This window comes from Gymnoscopelus microlampas (assembly GCF_963454915.1).
Source record: "Gymnoscopelus microlampas genome assembly, chromosome: 10".
In the NCBI taxonomy this organism is placed as follows: domain Eukaryota; kingdom Metazoa; phylum Chordata; class Actinopteri; order Myctophiformes; family Myctophidae; genus Gymnoscopelus; species Gymnoscopelus microlampas.
In genome coordinates this window covers 21,085,698-21,109,429 of record NC_139947.1, presented here as the reverse complement: position 1 = coordinate 21,109,429, position 23,732 = coordinate 21,085,698, and the positions used below count along the sequence as shown (strand labels likewise).

General features: G+C 42.8%; 1 protein-coding gene across 4 annotated transcripts in view; it reads right to left on the bottom strand.

Moving 5' to 3' along the window:
- mtor (mechanistic target of rapamycin kinase) overlaps positions 1–23,732 on the bottom strand; it is a 161,870-nt gene that overhangs the window by 60,185 nt on the left and 77,953 nt on the right. For all 4 annotated transcript variants that reach the window (XM_084070366.1, XM_084070367.1, XM_084070368.1 and 1 more), the window contains exons 29-30: positions 4,961–5,036; positions 195–334 (exon numbers count right to left, since the gene is read on the bottom strand). In XM_084070366.1, coding sequence (XP_083926492.1) covers positions 195–334; positions 4,961–5,036 — 216 coding nt within the window. The remainder of the gene's footprint in view (positions 1–194; positions 335–4,960; positions 5,037–23,732) is intronic.

Sequence of the window (23,732 nt, the reverse complement as noted above, 5' to 3'; positions counted from 1 at the left end):
ACCTGCAAACCATACAGGCCAACCGTGCAGAGAACCGTGACGCTCGGGGAGGCATCTCCGAGTGCTGGAATCGCGTTCGGCTCGTGTCCAAATTTTATGTGAGATCGGGGGATTTGTCTGCGAGCGACAAAACAGCTCGGTGACAGGATAATTGGGGCTAAAATCATTTAGTGTGAACCCGGCATTAGACGTACCATTCTCCCAGGGCTTCTAAGCAGCGCATGCGACCCAGGATCAGCTCAGGGTCCTCCTTGTTCATGTCGATCTTTTTGTCGTACGCCAACAGGGCATCCTCCCACTCATGTAGCTTCTCATACCAGGTGGCTTGGATTTCCTAGAGAAAAAGACAGTAGGAAAGAGCATACAGTAGGAGTATTTCATGACAGATCATTAACAAACTGTTAGTTAATGAGTTATTAAGGACTTGTTGAATGTTTGTCAGGAGTTTGTTCATGATTTAAAACTATGCCTTATAAATGGTTATATATTAATATTACTAGTTCCAACCGTGCATTGTGATTGGCCAAGAGGCATTTGAAGCCGTGCCAATAACCACAATACACCAACCAGTAAATCACTGGTAAAACTATTAGTAAACTACTTACAGTACTAATTACTTGTTAAGTGTTTGTTAACACATTGATTGCCAAGATCGCATATATATACCCTGCACCTACCAATTCACTATGTATTAGTGTATTCTAAAGTATTTGTAATTAACAGGAATGAAAGCTGTAGGGTTCACGTGACATTCAAACCCCGGGTTTCCCCAATGGAGGAGAAAACTTCTAATGCTATTCCAAGAGGGAATCCTTGCTTGGCCAAGGGATATTTTGAGCTTCAGGTAGTACTACTTGCCTACCAGTAGGTGTCCTACCATGACTCCAGGGTCTAAATGTCTCAATGGAAGCGCAAAAGGAGACCACCTCCAACCACTGCAGACGTGCTAGTTATATTGTATTAACACGTTGGGTGCCAAAAACGTAGATCCTCGTTTTTGCAAATACACCCGTCGAGTGCCATAAACGAAGATCTATGTTTTTTCAACAAAAAAACGTGAAAATTCCACAAGAGGGCGCTCTAACGCAACTTAGGAATGATCCTAAGACACTGTAAAAACGTCCGTTCGCCCCAATGATAGGATCTTGAGAAAAACACTTCTATCTCCATATCTTTTTTTTGGTGGTGAAAATCGCAGTAGAAATGTTATTGGTCCAGTCGATATACAGACCCCTACCCCATCGCCTTTTTTTTTTACATCCGGGTCCTCGTTGTGGCTTCTGCAGCTGTCTAAACATCGCCAAGACACGGTAAAAACCCTGGCACTCTGAGGATGATTTGGATGGCGCACACGCACGCACGCACGCACGCACGCACGCACGCACGCACGCACGCACGCACGCACGCACGCACACACACACACACACACACACACACACACACACACACACACACACACACACACACACACACACACACACACACACACACACACACACACACACACACACACGGTGTTGTGTACTTATTTTCGGTGGTGCAGTACAGCATCTGGGGGGAATTTGTGATGTTCAGCAATAACAGTAAGAATAATTTCGCAGCTGTGAACAACTACCAAATCTGTTTTGAGTTTGCACATTGTATCGAACGGCCTTGTGAATTGTTGCTCTTCAGGTTGTCAGATGAGAATAAACATTTTGTGCCTTTGTCTTGTTCCAACCTGAAATGTATCAGTCATGTTTCTACCTAACGGCCATCATGCACATACCACAGGTTGTGTGGTGTGACTTTTCTATGTGAGGACAGAGGATTTTATGTTGCAGACAGTATTATGTATTGCAGTGGTTTTCAACCCTTTTCATGTCAACGACCCCCAAATTGACACTTATTAGCTTGCGGACCACCCATTTGAAAAGATATACCAGGGACCCCCATAAGAGAAGATTTTTACGGCTCCAGGAGTGATTCTCAACCATTTTCATTTCAAGGACCCCCAGTTTGACATGCATTAGGGCTACAGACCCCCATTTAATTTCTATCTTTCTGTTATTTCTATCTCTGGGACCCCAATTTATATTGTATAATCAATGTTAATTTAACTCAGAGAGTGTACAAATGGAACCAAATGGACCCGTTAGGGTCCATTTGGTTCCATTTGTACAGGCACATAAGACCTTTATGATAAGGGTCCATTTGGTTCCCCCTCAAGGACCACTGGTGGTCCCCGGACCACTGGTTGAGAACCACTGATGTATTGAACAGACATCTTTATGTTATCTTTATTTCAGATACATCAAGTTTAGAGAGACAGGAAACCAAGAGCAGAGAGGGGAGACATGGCATGCGAGACAAGACGACGAGGGTCGGATTCAAACCCAGGTCCTTGTGCTCACAAGGAGCATATTGTATAGTCTGTGGCACTACTGGCTGAGCCAGACAACTCCTTTATTGACAGTTTTTATCCCCCATACAGAGTGGTGGTCACTAAGCTGTCAGTGTGTCCATAAGGATCAACACATTTTTGCCTTATGTTTCACTTGCTTGACTGGATTTGTTTTTATGACGGAACCAAAGAAATGAGTATGAATGAGTCAGTGTCATAATGAAACTTTTAACAGCTTACTCAAATTACTCCTTGGTAAAAAAGGCTTTCAGAATTCCTGCACTGAGTCGTTCAGCAGATGCCGAGTTGGAAGTAAAGAACTCTCCATTTAAAAGAAGGTATTCTGCGACCGGTTCTTATTACGACACTGCATGGCTGACTGGAGATTCCCGCTCCTGAGCACACTCTCATCCTGGTCACACTTCCTTTGGGGTGACCGTAGCCAGTGATGCACAGACCGGGCACAAACCCGTGTTGACATAGCGATGAGCCTGATTGGAACACCAAACACAAGAAACCTTCCATTGTAAAGCTCTCCAAATACTCACCTCATAAACAGGATTCCTGGAGGTGCTCTCAGGAGCCACTTTTACTGAATGTTTTCACTTCACCCATACTTTTTTTTTAATGGGGGACATAATTGCTGCCTGCCAAGATGGGGGGTAAGGCCATTTCTCACCTGTGAAACAGTCGGCGGGCTAACAACTTGACTTTGGGGCTAAAAGTAGCGACTCAATAAAAGCAGTTTGGGGTTGTTTCTCAAAACACTGTCACAGTTCCTCTCTTCTCTTGCTCCTTCCTTGCCACAATCGGCCTCATTCATTGTCGTATGTGTGTGTGTTTGAAGACTTCCTTGCTATTCAAGTTCCATTCTTTGTTCTGGGTGTCAGGGTGGCGGTTTAAGTTAACACTCTCAGAGGCCCAGGTTCGACTGCCAGCAGCGGTGCCTCCCGTTCAGCCGGGCACTCCCAACTAAAAAAATTGGCAGGGTTGGTGGGCAGACGATTGTTACAACCCTGAGGGTTGTCGAGACGCCTGTTGAGGAGCTGGGGAAGATAGGTGTGAGCCACTGAACCATTAAAAAGGTCCTTGAACTTGAACGTGTCAAGAAGTGGCTGGTGAACCCGGTCTGGTCCAGTGTACGAAACCGGTCTGATTTTATATGGACATATTGCAGGCATGCAAACAGCCCCGAGGTGAAAAAGGTGACAAGAAAACATGTTGTTTTCTTTCAGGTCAGGTGTCACACAATTGCCCTATTTGGGTTCAAAAAGGTGACTGTAGCTGAAAAGTGACACTTTTGCATGTCTGTATTGAACCGGTAAACTTCACTGAGAGACGTGCTGGCAAGTTAAAAGAAGCCTCCCAATGCAGATATATACAGACAGCACTATATCCATCTTGTATTGCTTTGGTAATAAGCAATATGACAACGTGATTAACAATAATTAGGTTTATTTATAAACCCAGTCGTGCGCCAGGCTTGGGAATCGACATCGCAGAGCGCTGCACTGTGGGAGGTTCTGTAGGCGACTCTGCGTTTGCGGCAGTGCGCGTTTGTAGTACAACACTGCATGTATTACAGCAGCTTGTTCGGTCTACCCAACAAAGGCAAAAAACGGAACTGAACTACGCAAAAAGAGCGATCAAAAGGGCCGACTCCTCTGAGCCACTGGTAACAACAAGGAGGGAGATGAGACTGAGTGACGACACTCACACAGCGTGCTGTTTACAAAGCAAAACATTTGACCCCGGCAGCTGCTGTTTTAACATCAAGGTTTATCTGATCCAGTAATCCAACCTGTTCACCCAAGATACATGAAATGATAAATGAACAAGCTCGTCTCTGTCAACAAAGCAGACTGCTGGCAGTTGTCATGTGTCACATCAAAATTGGTGACCTATCAAAACACACAGCAAATAAATAAGCGAAGGCGCGTTCAATTATGGATTACCTTTTTTGTGTGTTGTAATTTTGGCATCAGGCCAAAAGCCATACTGGGCTAAAGTTACACAAAGAATAGACTTTTCTTCAAGACTACACCAACACGAACGCCAACATTTAGGGGCTTTCCGCTTGGCAGGTACGAAGTCACACAAATAGACATTATAAAGTACAGTAAAATGGCTTTACAAACCGTTCACTGTTAAGGTAATATTACTGCAAGGCACTCTGCTTCTATGGAGCGTCAAATGTATTTAACATTTGGGAGCAAAAGCGCACAGTGTTTTTTTTAAAGCATATGGGAGATAAAAGCAAGTATGCAAACCTCAGCTCATTTATTGGATGAAAGAATCACTGAATCACTAACTGCTGACCAAGGGAGTCAGGCACACTCACCACGTGCTGTGTGGACTGGGCGGGAACGGGACATTGTGGGGGCGGGAAGGTTGTGAGTTTCATCCCCGTTTTACGCAGCAGACTGCTATTCCAGACTGTTTTACAGTGTGGAATAGCAGGAGTGCGTAGCAGGAGCGTTTTACAGTGTGGAATAAAACAACATATACTGTATATAATGTACTGTATATATGAAAAGTGGGAAAAAAAAGAGAGAGAGAGACAAAGAGAACACTCACCAGCTCGCCAAAGTGTTTCATGGCATATTCCAGCACGCCAGCCGCCGCCTCTGGCTGCTGCAGTTTATTGTTGATGCTGCGAGAGGAGACAGAAAACACATGCTTGATTCATAATCCCCCTGTACGACCGTCACGCGCCGTAAATAGCCGATCTACAAGCTCGCGACGTGTCGCATGGCGGCGCGTGCAGATCGGCTATTTACGGCGCATGGCCACCGTCCTACGACCGTGCATAAATCAGGCTTCAGAAAGAAGCGTTGGGTCCAGTTTCCTTACAATCCCTGACCAAACACGACCCGCGGGGGAACTCTCGGGTGTCACGCGCGGCTTGCCGCGGCTGATGGATAGCCGCTGAGGTCACATTGTATTGCACACACACCAGCGAGGAGCTGATGACATGGGAAGAATAGGATCCAGGCACAGGTGTCACTGTGGTGACTGATGTCTCCGAACGAGCCCTGATTTAAGGGCTGTTCGGGCTCACGAGGCGACGGCGTCGGGGAGTTGCACATGGCCGCAGACACGAACATGCAGCAGCAACAAAGTGTTACCCTGTCTGTCTGACCACAGCTGACCAAAAGAGTCTGCAGAAAAAAAAACCTTACATCACTGTGGACAGTGGAAGTTTGAGAAACTATGTGCAATGCGGCTGCCTGAATGCGTGTCTCACAGTGTGTGTGACTCAGTGACACACACGCACACACACACACACACACACACACACACACACAGAGAGTGATTCATTTAAGCAATAGTGGTTTGCGGTTTGGAACGCAGCACGTATGCTAAGTAAAGTATACCCTTGAGTGTAATATCGCAATTGCAAAGGTTACCGTCTTTTGGTTTTAATAACATCAAATCTAATTTAAGGAGGGGAAAACTAGTGAGACTGTAACGTATTAGTTCTTCACACACACTGTAGAGTGCAATAACATAACAAAGCAACATTAGCTAGAGTATCTCCGTTAAGGTCTTTTAACACAAAAAGGGACTGACGTGCCTGGAAATTAATTTTCAATGAGTGGCGTGCGTAGAGGTAGGGAGGTGCTGGCCATCTGAAAGGCATAGCGACAGGTGGGCCTGTGTTCGTGTTCGTCTCACGCACAGACACGCCACTGGAATTGAAACGTATCGAACCTTCTTCTTCTAAACACATCTATTCACAGGAGGAGCACAGGCGAGTAATGCAGAACAAACTGTAAAATGGCCAACGGGCAGCGCCAGAGGAATAAAAGACTCCAGGGGGCATAAATGCGATCAGTAAGTTCCATGGCAATCTGCCAATTGGATTTTGAGAAAACGTCTGTGTGCAAATGGAACTTTGGCCTAATAAGGGTGGAGATAAAGGCCATTGGGTCACCCAAATCAGTAGGGGCCATCGTCTGGGGAGGATAAAGGTGCACATACATTTTGAGATAAGTCGTTTGGCTCAAAGTGGTGGACAGATGGACAGATACAGCCATCCTTAAGGCCTGATTAACCCATTGAGACCTGGAACTGTCACATTTTTAGATTTGAGCTAAAAAGCATTATTTTACACTATAGCTATTCAAAAATAGCAGATCTACAAGCTCATAGCGTGGCACCGAGTGCCGCGCTATGAGCTTGTAGATCTGCTATTTTTGAAAAATCGTGAAAATGTGTGCAAATCTTTGAATATATATATTTTTAAAGCGAACATTTTTAACTCAAATCGTTGCCTCTGGGGGTCCCTGGAACAAACTATTTTGATGGGGGTCTGCGGCCAAATACATATACTTTTGGGGGTCCTTGACATGAAAAAGATTGAGCACCGCTGATATAGAAACATAGGTTTTTCAATGGGTTAAGGCCTGATTAAGGCGCGATGGTCCGTGGACAGCGGATGCTTTTCTGTGCATACTACAGTTTGGTGTCTGCAGACACGCACGTGTTCAAAAGCAAGAGCAAAACGGGCTGCACTCAACACAAGGCATAATCTAGTGATCTTATTCCAGACAACTGAAGCACTTGTGCCATGGCAAGAGGCCATTGTGAGAAGAGGTTACCGTCCTATTTAACTTTTATCTTGCCTCAATTATTTCTCTGAAGTCCTGTTATTCTCTGAAGACCTCAGATGTTAATACATTCGTTCGGCAGAGCTTTGAGAAGCCTTTTCTAGTCAGGCTTTTTATTCTGCGCTGCTTCTAAAACATTTAACACATCTGCAAATGAACATCACTTCAAGTTCGATACAGCGGTATAGCTACGTATCTCCTCACTCAAAGTCTCCTCAAAACATCTGTTTTTCTTTTCTACTGCACGTGCAGTCAAGTGTCCAAAGTACACACACCGTCTGGGAGGCACGCTGGTGAGGAATTGTATGACATGCGGACCCTCGCGGACCCTCATGGCTACGCAGTGAGTATAATTTGGCCTTTGGAGCCCGCCAGCAGCTGCTAGGAAAATCACAAGAAGACTAATGGCTTTTTGACTACTTGAAGACATGCATAGCTAAAAGGTCCATTAATTCTGAGAGGAGAATTATTTTGACAAGGAATATTCCCACCATTTGCAAAACAGTGAGGTGCAGTTAGTTACTACTGTCTCCGCGTCCATCACTGTCGGGGAGAAAATGAAGCGTTCGCCTCACTTGTTTTGGTGTGTTAACCCATTGAGACCTGAAGCCCATTCTACATGTCTCCTAAATCCCAACAGTATTCTGTAAAACGTATGTTTCTATATCAGTGGTTCTCAAACTTTTCATGTCAAGGACCCCAAGAATTATATGTATTTGGCCACGGACCCCCATCAAAATATTTTGTTCCAGGGACCCCCAGAAACAAAGATTTGAGTTAAAAATGTTCGCTTTAAAAATACATATATTCAAAGATTTGCACACATTTTCACGATTTTTCAAAAATAGCAGATCTACAAGCTCGTAGCGCGGCACTCGGTGCCGCGCTATGAGCTTGTATATCTGCTATTTTTGAATAGCCCAAAGTGTAAAATAATGCTTTTTTTTAGCTCAAATCTAAAAATGACACAGTTCCAGGTCTTAATGGGTTAAAACAAAAATACTTCCATCAACACGTGGCAATGCGTGCATTTAACATCTGGGATACAAGTGACGCTTCAGCTGCCCCGTTGTACAACGGCGGTCAGTGTCTTTGACCCCCTTAGACAACCCTTGCTATGTGTCTCATCTGGAAACACTCACCTAAAAAACCCAAGTCTGTTATGTTTCATTGACTGCACAAGCCCGACACCCCCTGAGTGATGCATTTTTAGATTAACCCATTCAATCCGGGAACGCGCCGTCTACAAATGTCTTCTAAAACAGTTTTCTGAAAACCGTATGAGTTGCCATAACATCAGTGGTTCTCAAACTTTTTCATGTCAAGGACCCCCCCAACTTGTATGTATTTGTTCGCGGACCCCCATCTCAAAATATTTTGTTCCAGGGACCCCCCAGAAGCAAAGATTTGAGTTACAAATGTTCGCTTAAAAAAATACATATATTTAAAGATTTGCACACATTTTCACGATTTAAAAAAATAGCAGATCTACAAGCTCGTAGCGCGGCACTCGGTGCCGCGCTACGAGCTTGTAGATCTGCTATTTTTTAATGGCCCAAAGTATAAAATAATGCCTACAGCCCGGAGTGAATGGCTTAATGTAACGTTTGAAGGAAGCTGGACGGCAGCAGGGGGTCTTATGGGTGCAGCGAGGGCAGAGAGTTGATGAAGGATACCCTGGGTGCAGAAGTCAGAACCCCTGCTTGACACACAGGGCAAGGGCCAGGCAAATGACGAGGAGCACAGTGGGCAGCTGTTCCACGGCAAATCCGCACACATATACTTACAACACAAGAGTGTGACAAATATGTTACAGTAACAGGAGTCTCCCCGTCTCTCCAGCTCTTTAATAAACACAAAATACATTTTCCGGTAGGTGTCAAAATCTCAGCCAATCAGGAGAAAGTACCCATTTTTAAGCTTAATTTGTATAGTGTTCCAGTTCCAATTTTGCCTGCTCATTTCTTAGTGTCATCACTTCCAATTTCACTTGTTTAATCTATATCCTGATGGAGTTCTCTATCCTGATTGGATAAACTTGGAAATTAAACTGAAACTGAAACGAAAATGCATTTTCTGTTTTATAAAGAGCTGGAGAGACAAGGAGACTCATTTTACTGAACAAACACTCTATAGTAATGAGTACTATCAGAATATAGAGCTATTTAACACTTATTGTAACCAAAGAAAATCACTTACCCTACCTTTAATGTCTTCTAAATCCTAACAGGTCTGTCTGAAACCCTACGTTGCTATAATATCAGTGGTTCTCAAACTTTTTCATGTCAAGGACCACCCAAAATGATATGTATTTAGCCGCGGGACCCCCCCCCCCCATCTCAAAATATTTAGTTGTAGTTAGTGCTTGTTTTTTACAAGAATTGGCTTGTTAACTTCCTGCTTTTGAGACTGTAAAGCACGCATTGGAAGCCATATGCGACATACAGTGCAGATATGTCACTGTCGTCGTGTCAGGGTCAGAGATCCATGCCATGTCTGACTTTATGCGCACATCTCCATCTTAATCCATGCTAATACATTGACAGAGTTAGTTTCACTATATTCAGGGGCATGGGCCATGGTTGTTTCCATTCAAACCATTGTGATAAACAACTTATTCAACACCCAGGGGATCCCCAGATAAACGTAATAAGTTATGGAACCAAATGGACCCTTAGTCAGTGGTTCTCAAAGTGGGGTCCGGGGACCCCCAGGGGTCCTTGAGGGGGTTCTAGGGGGTCCCCAGCTAGATGATGGATAGTTAGGAACCAAATGGACCCTTATGGGTCTGTGTAACTCTGAGAGTGTACAAATGGAACCAAATGGACCCATTAGGGTCCATTTGGTTCCATTTGTACACTCTCAGAGTTAAATTAACATTGGTTTTACAATGTGAATTGGGGTCCCAGAGGTATAAATGCCATTAAATGGGGGTCCGTAGCCTAATGCATGTCAAACTGGGGGTCCTTGAAATTAAAATGGTTGAGAATCACTGCTAGAGAGCCGTAAAAACCTTCTCTTATTGGGGTCCCTGGCTTATCTTTTCAAATGGGGGTCCGCGGGGTATAAGTGTCAATTTGGGGGTCCTTGACATGAAACAGTTTGAGAACCACTGCCTTAGTGGACAGGGGGATTGTACAGTGTCCATTGGGGCGCCAGATATACACATAATATCAAATGAGGTCTGTGGTTTGATGGGGATCAAACTGGGGGTCCTTGAAATTAATATGTTTGCGAGTCACTGGTCTACAGTATACATATCATCCTATCACGGCACGTAGCCTTTGAAGTGACTTTACAGAATAAGCCGGCGTAGACAGACGACAGAGAGAGAGAGGGTCAAGCGTCAAAGGGCCAAATGAAGATCAAAACGGACAACAAAGAGCACAGTTGCATAACATGGAACACTGAGCTCATCTCAGAGACCCCGTCAGCGTGCGTGATAAAGAAGCGTTCGATGGTTCGGCAACCAGTTCCTCTCAACCGGTGTTTCCATTCATTGTGTCTAATAAATGCGATTACCATGGTGGAATCTGTACTCTGGCAGAGTCAAGAGACTGGCACTCACCACTGTGAGTGTATCTTTGTCTTAACCCATTAAGACCTGAGGCGATTCTTTAAAAAAAATCTAAATCATAACAGTTTTTGGAAAAAAATTAAAAAAAAATGTTTTCAAGATTTTTCAAAAATAGCAGATCTACAAGCTCGTAGCGCGGCACTCGGTGCCGCGCTACGAGCTTGTATATCTGCTATTTTTGAATAGCTAAAGACATCTAAAGTGACACAGATGCGTTCCAGGTATCAATGGGTTAAGCTGTGAGGCATTTTCAAAAACCTTTCCGTGTCCTGCCATACTTAACCCATTCAATCCGGGAAACGCATCTGTGTCATTTTAGATTTCTTTGGGCTATTCAAAAAAAAAGCAGACATACAAGCTCGTAGCGCAGCACCGCCACCGAGTGTGCCGCGCTACGAGCTTGAAGATCTGCTATTTTTGAAAAATCGTGAAAGTTTGTGCAAATCTTTGAATGTGTATATATTTTTAAAGCATTTTTTTTTCCAACTCAAATCTTTGCGTCTGTGGATTCTACAAATGTCTAATAAATCCTACAGTTTTTTGAAAAAAACATATCTTTCTCAAACTTTTTCATGTCAAGGACCCTCCAAATTACACGTATTTGGCCACTTGGACACTTGCACTCAGTGTCGCGCCATGAATTTGTAGATCTGCTATTTTTTTGAATAGCCAAAGAAATCTGAAAATGACACAGGTGCGTTCCCGGCCTTAATGGGTTAAGTACACTAAAGCTGCCCGGATCTGTCAATCCGAGATGAGGCATCAGAACGAGGAAGAGCTTTCTGTGCCGTGGACCCTGGGGAATTCACCGCCATCTGGCCGCCAGCTCCAAACATGAACTGAGCGCATCCAGATGACAAGAGCTCGAGCAACCCGGCTTCTTCCCTGAGAACGCCATCGACAGGCCGGCTAGTGAGCAGAAAGCTCTTGGTGACAACCTGTCCTGTCCCGTTTGTGTTCAGTACAGCTGGCTTTCGCTTCCTGTCTTAAAGGAGTAGTTCACCCCAAAAAATGACTTATTTTCTATCAAGTGCACACCCCGTTATGCATTGAATTCATGGAGATTTTTTTTTGTTTTTGTCGCATTCCTGAGCTAATAATTTGATTGCCGGCGGAAAGATGCTAATGTATCCGGTAGGAGACTCAAAGGAGTCTCTTTGAGTCTCCTACCGGAAATACATAAAATGATTGGCTCAGGAATGCGTCACAAACTAAAAAATCTCCATGAATTCAAGGCTTCATGGGGTGTCATTTTTTGGCTGAACTATTCCTTTAAGGATTCCTTCTAGTTTGCTCCAGTAAGGCACGAGAAGACCTTACCACTTGAGCCCTATTTTATACGCCGTCATACGATGGTATCATGTGGCAAAGATAGCCAATGTAAAAGCTCAAAATGTGTCGGCCACGTTGTGGCGCAAGCTTGTAAATCGGCTACTTTGGGGGAAAGACATGTTTTTAACAATTTTGAAACTGATCGCCTATAATGACATGCCCAAAATAGGGACACCAGGTTGCAAGTGGTTAAGCTAAACTTCTGTCACCTGTATTGAAGACTAGGCTAAAACCACGGAGAGCAACTACTTCTTGTTTTACCGACTATACTTTATTACGTCTTGAGTCAAAGACACGGCCATGAGTTCTTTGCTTTGATCCTTCCTGTTGTCTCCGGGGTCTCAAAATAATATCCAAATACAGATGCTTATATGAATCCATAATGGTTTGCATGTTGGTGTTTTGTAGATTTGATCAAAGTTAAGCATTTACATGAATTAAGAAACAGTCCTCTGACTGAACTCTGAATATCTTTCCCAACCCAACTTCATTATCTGCCATGTTTGACCACATTCTCCAGTTACTCCCAGAGGCGGTGTGAGCGGGCTGATTATGTTTCTTAGCTTTCATTCTTAGCGTCATGTCTGTTCATTTTTTATTACTCCTATTAGAAAAACAGGTCTCTACACCACCGTTGTTCATCACCTCAGAGCAAAAAGACCCCTAAGAAAACAAGTCTAACATGAAATCCTCCACTTTAAAACATACAGAATAAGGCAATGAAAAAAGCGGTATGTACATCTAGACTGCTTTGCTTTGGAAGCCATTATAAACGTCTAGTTGTGGTAAAAGCATTAGGTTCGTTCTTTAAATCCAAAATGTTGATTGAGTGTTGCCATCCGGACGTCCCAGCCAGGTAATGAAGGCTAGGGTGCCAAATCTGAAGAATAACAAATCACACTTCACTCGGGGGGCCCCCCGACACTGTGGTACCAACAGCTTATGTTGCAAACGCTAAACCAACATGTGCTCATTAATCATGACTGGAAATTAAGCGAGTACGCAGTACGCACTACCTTTGGTTAGAAGGCGGTCAAAGCGCCTAGTGGGAATTCAGTAACTTTAGCCGTTAACCCGTTAAGACCTGAAGCCGATTCTACATGTCTCCTAAATCCCAACAGTATTCTGAAAAACGTATGTTTCTATATCAGTGGTGCTCAATCTTTTTCATGTCAAGGACCCCAAAAATTATATGTATTTGGCCCCGGACCCCCATCTCACAATATTTTGTTCCAGGGACCCCCCAGAAGCAAAGATTTGAGTTAAAAATGTTCGGTTTAAAAATATATATATTCAAAGATTTGCATACATTTTCACGATTTTTCAAAAATAGCAGATCTACAAGCTCGTAGCGCGGCACTCGGTGCCGCGCTACGAGCTTGTATATCTGCTATTTTTGAATAGCCAAAGTGTAAAATAATGCTTTTTATAGTTCAAATCTATGCGTCCCAGGTCTTAATGGGTTAAAATGTGAAACAAACTCAGCTCTCAAGTAAACTTCCAATGCAGGGTGAAGAAACACTGCTTCCGTTCTCATGAAATCATCCTCACTCCATACATCTGCACGCCATTCCATATTTGCTTTCGTTTTTTTAGTTAAAATGAGACATGGTAGAAATATACAGCTACAAATGGAACCAAATGTACCCTTATAGATCCATTTGGTTCCATTTGGTACACTCTCCAGAGTTAAGTTGACGCACAAACAGAATTCCCCCCACAGAGGTTGAGATGTGTGTGTGTGTGTGTGTGTATGTGTGTGTATGAGAGGAAAAATCCAAGTCTCGCTACTGGACTTCGTCTAATCTAATCAGGACGGGATCCACTTCATCCCCACTGATCCCTCCATTCCTTTGTGCCTTTTCGCTTGCCAAATGTCGACTCCATCCCTTAATGTAGACCATAATAGCTTCAAAATGCAGGAGGCTCGCCCACATTCTGTACGAGGGAAGTAGAACGCAAGGTCTCCTCAACTGATATACACTTTGTTGATTGTTCTGAACATTTGAATATTGATTCATTTGCTGATTACTTTGAAGTGAAATCGTAGACTAGGCCTCAGCTACACTGAGTTATTAAAGCCCTACAGTATGTGCCTGAAGTATTAAGGGAACTTGCTTTGTTGTTCCGGAGTCGAGGCTGAAGACAAAGGGTGACCGTATCTTTGCTGTCAGGGTTCCTCAACTCTGGAACAACGTGCCTGAAGAGCATAGGCTTAAATTGATATCTTCTTTGAAATCACTTCTTAAAAAAGTATTTGAATTCAAAGGCCTTTCCATAAATTGAAATGTTATTTTATTAGCCTCGCGTAGCCAGACAATATCACACGACACACTGCGTGGATATTAGTCTGGTCCCTATCAATGGTTGATTTTCTTCCAAGGGGCGGTTACAAAAAGATCCAAACGGACTCTATTGGTTAGACCTAAACCAATCAGAGCAGTGCTTCCTTGAACGAACCAATCAGAGCAGTGCTTCCTTGTACGTCATTGCTCCAAATAAGGTGATAAGCCCGCCCACATTTGGATACTGGGCCCTGGTTGGTTCCGCACAACTATTCACTGCCAGACTTATTGCTGGCCGCGTTTGCCCACTGCCAGAGATTTTTCATTGAAAAAAAAAAAGTACTCTGGAGCTGAGATACAGAATTTTTAAGCTTTAAGTTAACAAGGAAGTGGATGGGAGTCTTTTCCTTCGAAAAATCATATCTCCTTGGTCTTTGGGTCAAAAAAAAAAAAAAAAAAAAAAAAAAAAAATTGAAAAATTAATAATTACGTTTTTTACGTCTGTGGCAGGTTTGGTAAACGGGAATAATTACGTTTATTACGTCAGTGGCAGTGTATGAGTTAATACATAAATGTTATTTTTATTCTTTATACATTATTATTATAGTATTAATGCATGTGTCCGACCCTTAACAGTTTTGAGCTTTGTGTTGCATTTCAATATTGCCCGATACCTACAGTATATACATTAGCTTGAGGAACCAAATAGAACACGGCGCCAATTCTCCATTGAACTTCATGGACGTGGCCGCTATGTTCCATTTGGTTTTGAATGGTGTTCTCGAGCTTGACTGCATGCCTGTCGGCCCTGGAAGGGGGTCACCTCTTTTGTGAGGTTTCCCAGGGTTTAGTTTTTCACGTCAAGGTTTTTCTTTTACTTTTTTTGTGAGTTGTTCCTTGAAGGTGTAAGGAAAGGGGATGTTGTTTGTTTTCCTTTGTTAATCTCTTGTGAATGCTTAACTTGGCCTTTCCATAAGTTAAATGTTGAGATTTATTTAATGCTTTCATTTCACACACATCATTGTTGTTTGATTATATTTTTCTTCAGCATTATGTGAAGCACACTGTAACTTTGCTTCAATAAGTGATCTATAAATAATAATTATTATCATCAATGGTAGGACTAACTAGGATATCTCTGCTGTCCGGCAGAAACTCCAAAAATGTTCATTTTTAACCCATTGAGACCTGAAGCCGATTCTACATGTCTCCTAAATCTCAACAGTATTCTGAAAAACATATGTTTCTGTATCAGTGGTGTTCAATCTTTTTCATGTCAAGGACCCCCAAAATGATATGTATTTGGCCGCGGACCCCCATAAAAATATTTTGTTCCAGGGACCCCCAGAAGCAACGATTTGAGTTAAAAATGTTCGCTTTAAAAATATATATATTCAAAGATTTGCACACATTTTCACGATTTTTCAAAAATAGCCCAAAGTGTAAAATAATGCTTTTTTAGCTCAAATCTAAAAATGACACAGTTCCAGGTCTTAATGGGTTAAGGAAATGAAAAAAAGTGGATTTAGGAGGTTTTGTTCATCATTGATAAGAACAGCTGAATGGACCTCCATAGAAGCTCACAGTGAGGTTGGAGGTCAAAAGGGGGTGGAGCCTGGAGTCAGCAAAACCAGCTAACTCCGGTGGAGTTAGCTGGTTTAGCAGAAAGTTTGAGGATCCAATGGAGTTAGCTGGTTTTGTCAGAAGCGCTTTTTAATGCTTTTCATTGGTTCAATATTTTCTTTACCAACACACAGACGTAACTGCACCTGTCTGGAGGTTTACTAGCCTAGCGGTAGGTTCTTGGTTAGTTGTACTGGTTGTACACTGTGTGTATTACTATTTCTTGTTTGATTATTGGCTTTTTTCTATTGTGTAAAGTGTATCACTTGGAGTTATCTTATGTATTTGTGATGTATCTTGCATGACTATTTTGTTGTTTGTTTTTGTATTCGTATGTTAAGCTTAGACTGTGTAAATTTAACGCTGCATCTTGGCCAGTTCCCACTTGAAAAAGAGACTGTGTCTCAATGTGTTTTTACTGGTTAAATAAAGGTTAAATAAAAAAATAACAAATAAAAAGGGCGTTCAATGGCCCTGATTTATGGGAAAAAAATGCAAAAGCGTCAAAATGGAGTTAGTATGGTTTCTGCCGGACAGCAACAATATGTTATCATCATTATAAGAATAAATCTCGGCCAAACTCTACCATACTCCGTCACCTGGCAGGTGACAGAGATGTTCATTTGCCACGGTGCAGGGTAAACTAAGAGTATGGAGTACACCAGACCGATGAAGAGATGCATGTGAGGGGAACGCTCTTGAAGTGGTCCTCTATAGAGTACAGTACTTTGTAGTACGACGAAAAGGGGGGGAAAAAAAACAATCTACTAGCTCATGGCGCATTGTGAGCTTATTTATAAAAACAAATCATTTTTGCCTATAATGACATGCCCAAAATAGGTTAGGCCAGCTTCAGTAGTTGCTCTACTGGTGAAGCATGCAAAAGGAGTGGTGGTGCAAGCAGTGTTGCCAGATTTTGTGAGAGAAACAAGCAACCGGGTCTAGGAAAACAAGCCCCAAAAAAGCGACTATGGGCCACGTGAGCACTTTAAACATATGCATCAGCTATTTGAAAATAGCCGATCTACAAGCTCACAACGCGTCGCGATGCGACGCGTTGTGAGCTTGTAGATCTGCTATTTTCAAATACAATCTTGGGGGAAATTATAATAAGCAGATCTGGCAACACTGGGTGCAAGTGCTATCGAGTAGCTGCTTGATCTGTTTGTAAGGTGTGTTATAGCCAATTGTATTGATATATTCCTTTCAACCATTCATCTTATGTATGACCGTACATATAGTTATCACATAATATGCTGCTAGTAAACTGCCTCATTCCACCGCTATTTGTAACCACGCACCTTATTATTATTTTCCTTTTTCTTATGCACTGATGAAGCTTGTACGATAAAGAATTTCACCCACAAACCTGTGATGTGACAAAAAAAAAGGTTGAGTAAGCAAATTTACTATGTTATTACTATGTTACATTATGCAGAACATCATGGCAGTACCACCGCAGCTTGCATGCTGCTGTCCGATCTGGTAGAGGAGAGCTGAAGGGTTCCTAACATGGATTTGCATTAGTCAAACAAAAGGCAATCTCCCCAGCGAGGCTCCGAGAGCTTAAAGTACAGAATCCCCGCATGTAATTGGGGCCAGCTGGAACACGAGTGTGTACATACTGAACTACTCCGAACACTACTGATCCCCTTATGGTGTCACTTTTTTTCTTAATCTTCTTTTTTGAGAGCATGGAGGGCTTACGCTGCGGTATACGCTCCAGGAGAAAACTGGTGAAAAATGGAAAACGCGACATTGGCTGTCAGACACAACTCTGGCCTTTTGCGCCTGAGGAACCGTGCATTTGCAGGGCGGCCAGAACGCAATCAGCAATGGTCTCAAGACTTTGGGAACGGGAGTGAGCGAAACCATCCAGCCATATGTGGGGTGTATTGTTTCCATTACGTAGCACCTTGTCCCGGCAGATTAGCAAAGGGTGGAGCCCGGGAGCGAGGGCTTTTGATTTTTGACAGCTCACACTCGGCTGCCTCCAAAAAACACTGCTTACTTTGACACTGGCACTTTCCGAGTTGACATTGTACACAAAGGGACCTTTGGAAAGAAATCCATCTAGGATATGTTATTTACGGGGGAAGCACTGACGTGTAAAGTAGCATAGCGGTGGAGTATCATGCCCGCTGACTGACTCCTTCCGGGCAGAGCCGGAGAACAAGTACGACATGGCCTTCGCCGCTCGTGCCCAGAAAAACAAAAGCACCTGTCGAGCCATAAGGTCACCTCTCAACATAAGAGTCTTAACCACTTTGAACCAAAAATGAGGTTTGAGTTGTGTAGTTTGACTTGCCAATAATTGGAATCAGTGGCGTGCACAGACATTTTGAGGGGCAGGTGCTCAAGTAAATTATACTTTTTTTGTGTTTACTTGGTCTGCTCTTTTTTCCCTCTACACCTATACCTCTTTGCCAAAAATAGCCGATCTACAATTTTTTTGGCTAAAGTTCTCCTCAGAAAAGGGATGCTAGGTTTCGAGTGGTTATGGTAAAAAGAAAAATCATATCACATAAAGATTTGGCGGACCCCCTGTAGTAGCTCTGAGGAGCCCCTAGGGGTCCCGGACCCCCTGTTGAAGACCCCTGCTGTACATTTTTCAAAAGGGCACTTCTGGTCAAGAGGGCAAAGGGCAGGTGCTCTAGCGCCACCTAGAGTCTATCTGTGCACGTCCCTGATTGGAATTACATCATGACAAGGTGACAAAGTTACACAACCCAAATCTTTATACCAAATTGACATTTAGATTTAAGTCATTAAACATAGAATATTTGAAAAAGGCTCTACAAGCTCACAAGGCGTCGTCTCAGATCAGTTATTTTTGAAGATCTTCGAGGAATCCAGATTTTCTTTTCTTTTTCTTGCCTATAAATGACATGCCCAAAATAGCAAGGGCAGGATTAATGTGGTTAATACTATAAGTGATTTGTGCAGTCATACCACTGCAGGGCATTCCGGGAGGCTTAAGCTTACTCATCGGTTGCACTGACTGACTAAACACCTTAAACACACACACAGCCCCTGTAGTGCATTGAGTTCAATGCCCTTAGTGAGAATCTTTGAGATTTCTCATCCTCCAGGAAAGACAACTCCCCTCAAAAATTAATCTGGTTAAAGCTAAATTATCGAGGTTTACAAGAACGGCATATATATGCGTGCCCTCGCTGGTGTCACAAAAGAGCCAATCAAACCACTGGAAAATTCTCCCATCAGTAAGATAAGATTGCACTTCCTGTGCGCGTGGAAGTGGAAGTGCTGCACGCACGACTTGCTCTGGACAAAGACTATTAACTAATGTTCATTTACATCAAATAGCAGCGGGGCCCGCAAGGCAGAAAGAAAGATGGATGAGAATCGAACGAGAGGGCAGCCCTCTCTCGCCATTACCCACTTCTTTTATCTCATTCCAAAGACTGTTCATTTTGGAGCACGGATCGGTATCAAATTCTCCACATTAGTTTGGTCGTACGATAGCAGTGAGCAGTGAGAGTACGTTAAAGCCAAGACTAGCTTTGTTTTTCCTGTTCCATGATCCATAAAAACGTGCGCCAGCAAGCCCGGGCAATTAGGAAATGATTGACACGGAGCGTTCCTATTTTTTCAGCTGGATATTCAACGGGAGCACGGCTGAGCATTGACTGAGCGAAAATGATAGTCTGCTACCGATTATTGACATACGTGGACAGACGGATGGACGTGCAGTGTAGTCACAAAGTAAACTTCAAACATTTCATTTAACCCATTAAGACCTGGAACGCATCCGTGTCACTTTTTTTTTATTTGAGCTAAAAAGCATTATTTTACACTTATGCTATTAAAAAATAGCAGATATGCAAGCTCGTAGCGCGGCACCGAGTGCCGCGCTACGAGCTTGTAGATCTGCTATTTTTGAGAAATCGTGAAAATGTGTGCAAATATTGAAATATATCTTGTTTTGGGGGGTCCCTGGAACAAGTTATTTTGAGATAGGGGTCGGCGACCAAATACATATAATTTTGACATGAAAAAGTTTGAGCACCGCTGATATAGAAACATACGTTTTTCAGAATACTGTTGGGATTTAGAAAACATGTGTAGAATCGGAACCTCAGGCCTTCATGGGTTAATCCGTGGAACTGCTTCGGAACATTGGGGTTATCTCGTCATCTGCTTGAAAGGGTCCATCTTCAAAGTGAACGTCCAGGCCTTTCGATAACAAGAGTGAGGATTAGCTCCGCAGCTTTTTTTGAAGTACAGGGTAGAGAGATTACTATGAAAAATACTGTGTGACACGAGGGCCACTCCATCTTTCAGGATAACTGACCTAAACCTTTCTCAATGTGACTAGTAGTCAAGGTGGAAACCTTGTATGTCCAAAACTATTACTTTTCAGAAAATAGACAAAATAAGCTGTATTCCAATGGATCCAATGTAGTTATTATTTTTGTCTCAAGCTCTTGTTAATACCTTTAATTGGTGCAATATTTATAAAAACCCATAAATAGAGACTTAACAACTTTCAACCTGTTGTTCATATTATTTTGGGCATTGTCATTATAGGTGAAAATGTTAACCCATTAAGACCTGAAGCCGCATCTAAACATTTTCAAAATCCTAAAAAAAAAAATCGGAAAAAAATATTTAAAAAATAATTTTCACGATTTTTCAAAAATAGCAGATCTACAAGCTATTTCTCGGTGCCGCGCTATGAGCTTGTATATCTGCTATTTTTGAATAGCCAAAGACATCTAAAGTGACACAGATGCGTTCCAGGTATCAATGGGTTAAACAATGTTCAAAATCTTTTTTGGTGCATCTGCACAACACTGTCATATCTACGGCTAAGTGTAAACCATTCCAAAACACATACACACATGAAACATGGATATACAAGGTTTCTTCTGCCCCCGACAGCAATGATATGAACCCTAAACGTGCAGTACATGAACACGACGTAAATCTTCCAGAAGCACACAAACCCGCTGTGCTGGGGAGAACATTCGTCCAGCCCGTCTGTAACACGTTATCGCTATGGAATACAGGCTCAGAGCGGGGGGGGGGGGAGCATCTGTGGGGAGAGAGAGCAACACGTCACTGCATGCGATGAGCGCAGGGGTGTCACCCTTCCAGATGGTGCTGGAACTGCATTCATCCCTGACGCTTTTCACTACTTTGAAACAGTTTTTGAGTCGTACCATTGTTTTTCGAAAAATGGGCAACAAGAAAAGGGAGTTGCTTTTAATGCATTAAGACCTGAGGCCGCTTGTAAAAAATGTCAAAATCCTAACAGTTTTTCTGAAAAAATAAATAAAGTAAAAATGTTCACGATTTTTCAAAAACAGCAGATCTACAAGCTCATAGCGCGGCACTTGGTGCCGCGCTATGAGCTTGTATATCTGCTGTTTTTGAATAGCCAAAGAAATCTAAAATGACACAGATGCGTTCCAGGTCTTAATGGGTTAATGCATCAGCGGTTGCACTCTGAAGAAGAGAACAACCATTTCTAGCTTCGTTTGAAATCACTTGTGGGTGGAAATTAACCAAATGAACCCTGGCGTCAATACTTTAGGCACATTTCCTTCTCTTTTTTCTTCAGATTTTTATAGCAAAAAAATTGCTGATCTGCAAGCTCACAATAGGGTCAGGTCATAGAGTGATGCATTGTGGGCTTGTAGACCTCAATTTATTTATTAATTAAAATAATTACCTTTTATTTTTTTTACACACTTAGAAAATGTTCCCAAAATAGGGACGCCTGTGTTAACGTGGTTAAATGCATACAGCAGTTAGGGTTCCACGCCATAGACATAGATCGAAGATTGTTTAATCAAAAGGAAAAGAAAGAGAAAGAATAACAACCCCTGAGCGTTCTCTTTCAGGGACGTGATCAGTCATCTGAATGTCTGAGAGTGAACAAAGGTGGGCTTTCTGTTGAAAAAGCATTCAAGTTAAAAGTATGACGGTCATTATCGCTAATGTTCTGTTTGACTGTTTTCCCGCTTTCTTCTCTTTTCCTGCCCCAACTCAGTTAGACATATTAGGGGACCACTGAGACAGCAGCCGGAGAAGCCATTCCATCTCATGTTTACACCACGCTGTTAACACATTGGGACACTGCGGCAGAATGTGTCTCCTGGGTCTCTCACCTTCGGGGTCAAGAGGCCGAGGAGGGTGACTCCAAGTGACTCCAACAGCAAAAACAAAAAAAAAAGGAAACAAAAAGATGGAGCCTAGCTGTTAGGCCATTGGAATGCTGCCCCTTGTATTGCCGTTTGGATGGAGAGAAAAAGGAGCAAGCTTGGACAATGTGCCCAGAGTGTCCATAGGCTACACATACACAATGTATTTAACAGTACAACTATCCACTCACATCTGTTTGCCCTGAATTATTTCAGCTCCATGATTTACAGTAATCCTTTTGTTCTTCCAAAAAAATAATTATGTTATAATAAATTTCTCTCCGGCTCTATGGAAAACAAGCTGACGGGAGGGTACAGTTGTCACAGTTTAACAGTGGGATTACGTTAGAACCATAAATTTGCAATGCTGGCTATTGGTCAACGGAATGAGTGTGCCTTAGCCTTTACATGCCGCATACAAAACATAAAACTAATTGAGTCATTCCAAAACCCAGGCCATGGAAAGAAGCATGGCATTTGTTAAGGCGATGACCATGATAAAGAGGCGATTACACCAGTTTTCAGAATTCGTATCATCAAACTTAATGACACTACCCACTTAAAATGGGTGAGAACTTGAGTACGCCCCCCAAAAAAACACAAACAGACTCCACTGTCGTCAACAAGCAATCCGAAAACGTCAACACGACATCCTTTTCAATCTGCACGATGTCACGCGATGTCCCTTTGAAGACGCGCCACACAGGCAAACCTGCTTACACAAAGCAGAAGAGACCGCTCAAGTGGGATATAGGGAGGGATAATCCATGTTCCTTTCCCCCCGCGGTATCATCTATTCCTGCTACTGTTTTTTTGCGGAGTGGGTCGCAGACGGGCTGGTACGTGGCTTGTGTCCCCCTCCACAATAATAGGCACCACCTGGCAGCCATTGCAAACCAAAGCCACCCGACCTCTTGGTGGCACGCCAGGGCTCGAGGTCTTCCGCTCAGACAGTTGGTGCATGCCCAGGCGCATACCGTCTCCTTCATTATAAAAAAATATGGAACCATTTATTTAACCTCCGTGCGTGAGCAGGTTTTACTGGCCTACACAGTGCAGACCATTAGGAGTATCATCTTAAATTTGAAATCCCAGATAAGTCAGAACATATCTGGGGAAATATTTCTTAATTTCCCCTCGGGGATGAATAAAGTACCTACCTACCTACCTACCTATTTATTCAATTTGTAATAGAATGTTAACCACTTAAGCCCTTTATTCTTTGTTGTACGATGAACAGCGGATCTACAACCTACTGTGAGCTTGGCTATTTTTCTTTTTTTTTGTGTTTGAAAATGTCTCCTAGCATAATGACACGCCCAAAATAGGGATGGCAGGTTGAACATGGTTTAACAATATAGGTAATGTCTCGTGCACTCGAGAGATCCACATGCATTTCTCTTCATTTGATGACGTCACAGCCTTCTTACAAGATCAGAATCTTGAAGGAGGCTGGATGGCCAAAATGTCGTCAAATAAAAGAGAAATTCACATGGAGCGTGCAACGCATTTTTCCTTCGTTTTGTAACTGCTCACTGCGATCAGCCCCAAAATGTGTGGTGTGTGCGTTATATTTTCCTTTAAATAATAGGAGGAACCCAGTTGCTTATTCAAATGAAAGAATACATTATTGTGATTTTTTTAATCATGTGGATCTCAGGATCCATATTTGAACAACAGGGCTCCAAATGTGGATCTTGGACTTCACTTGGCCAGCCTGTCACAGACAGTCATCTATGATGTCAGTCT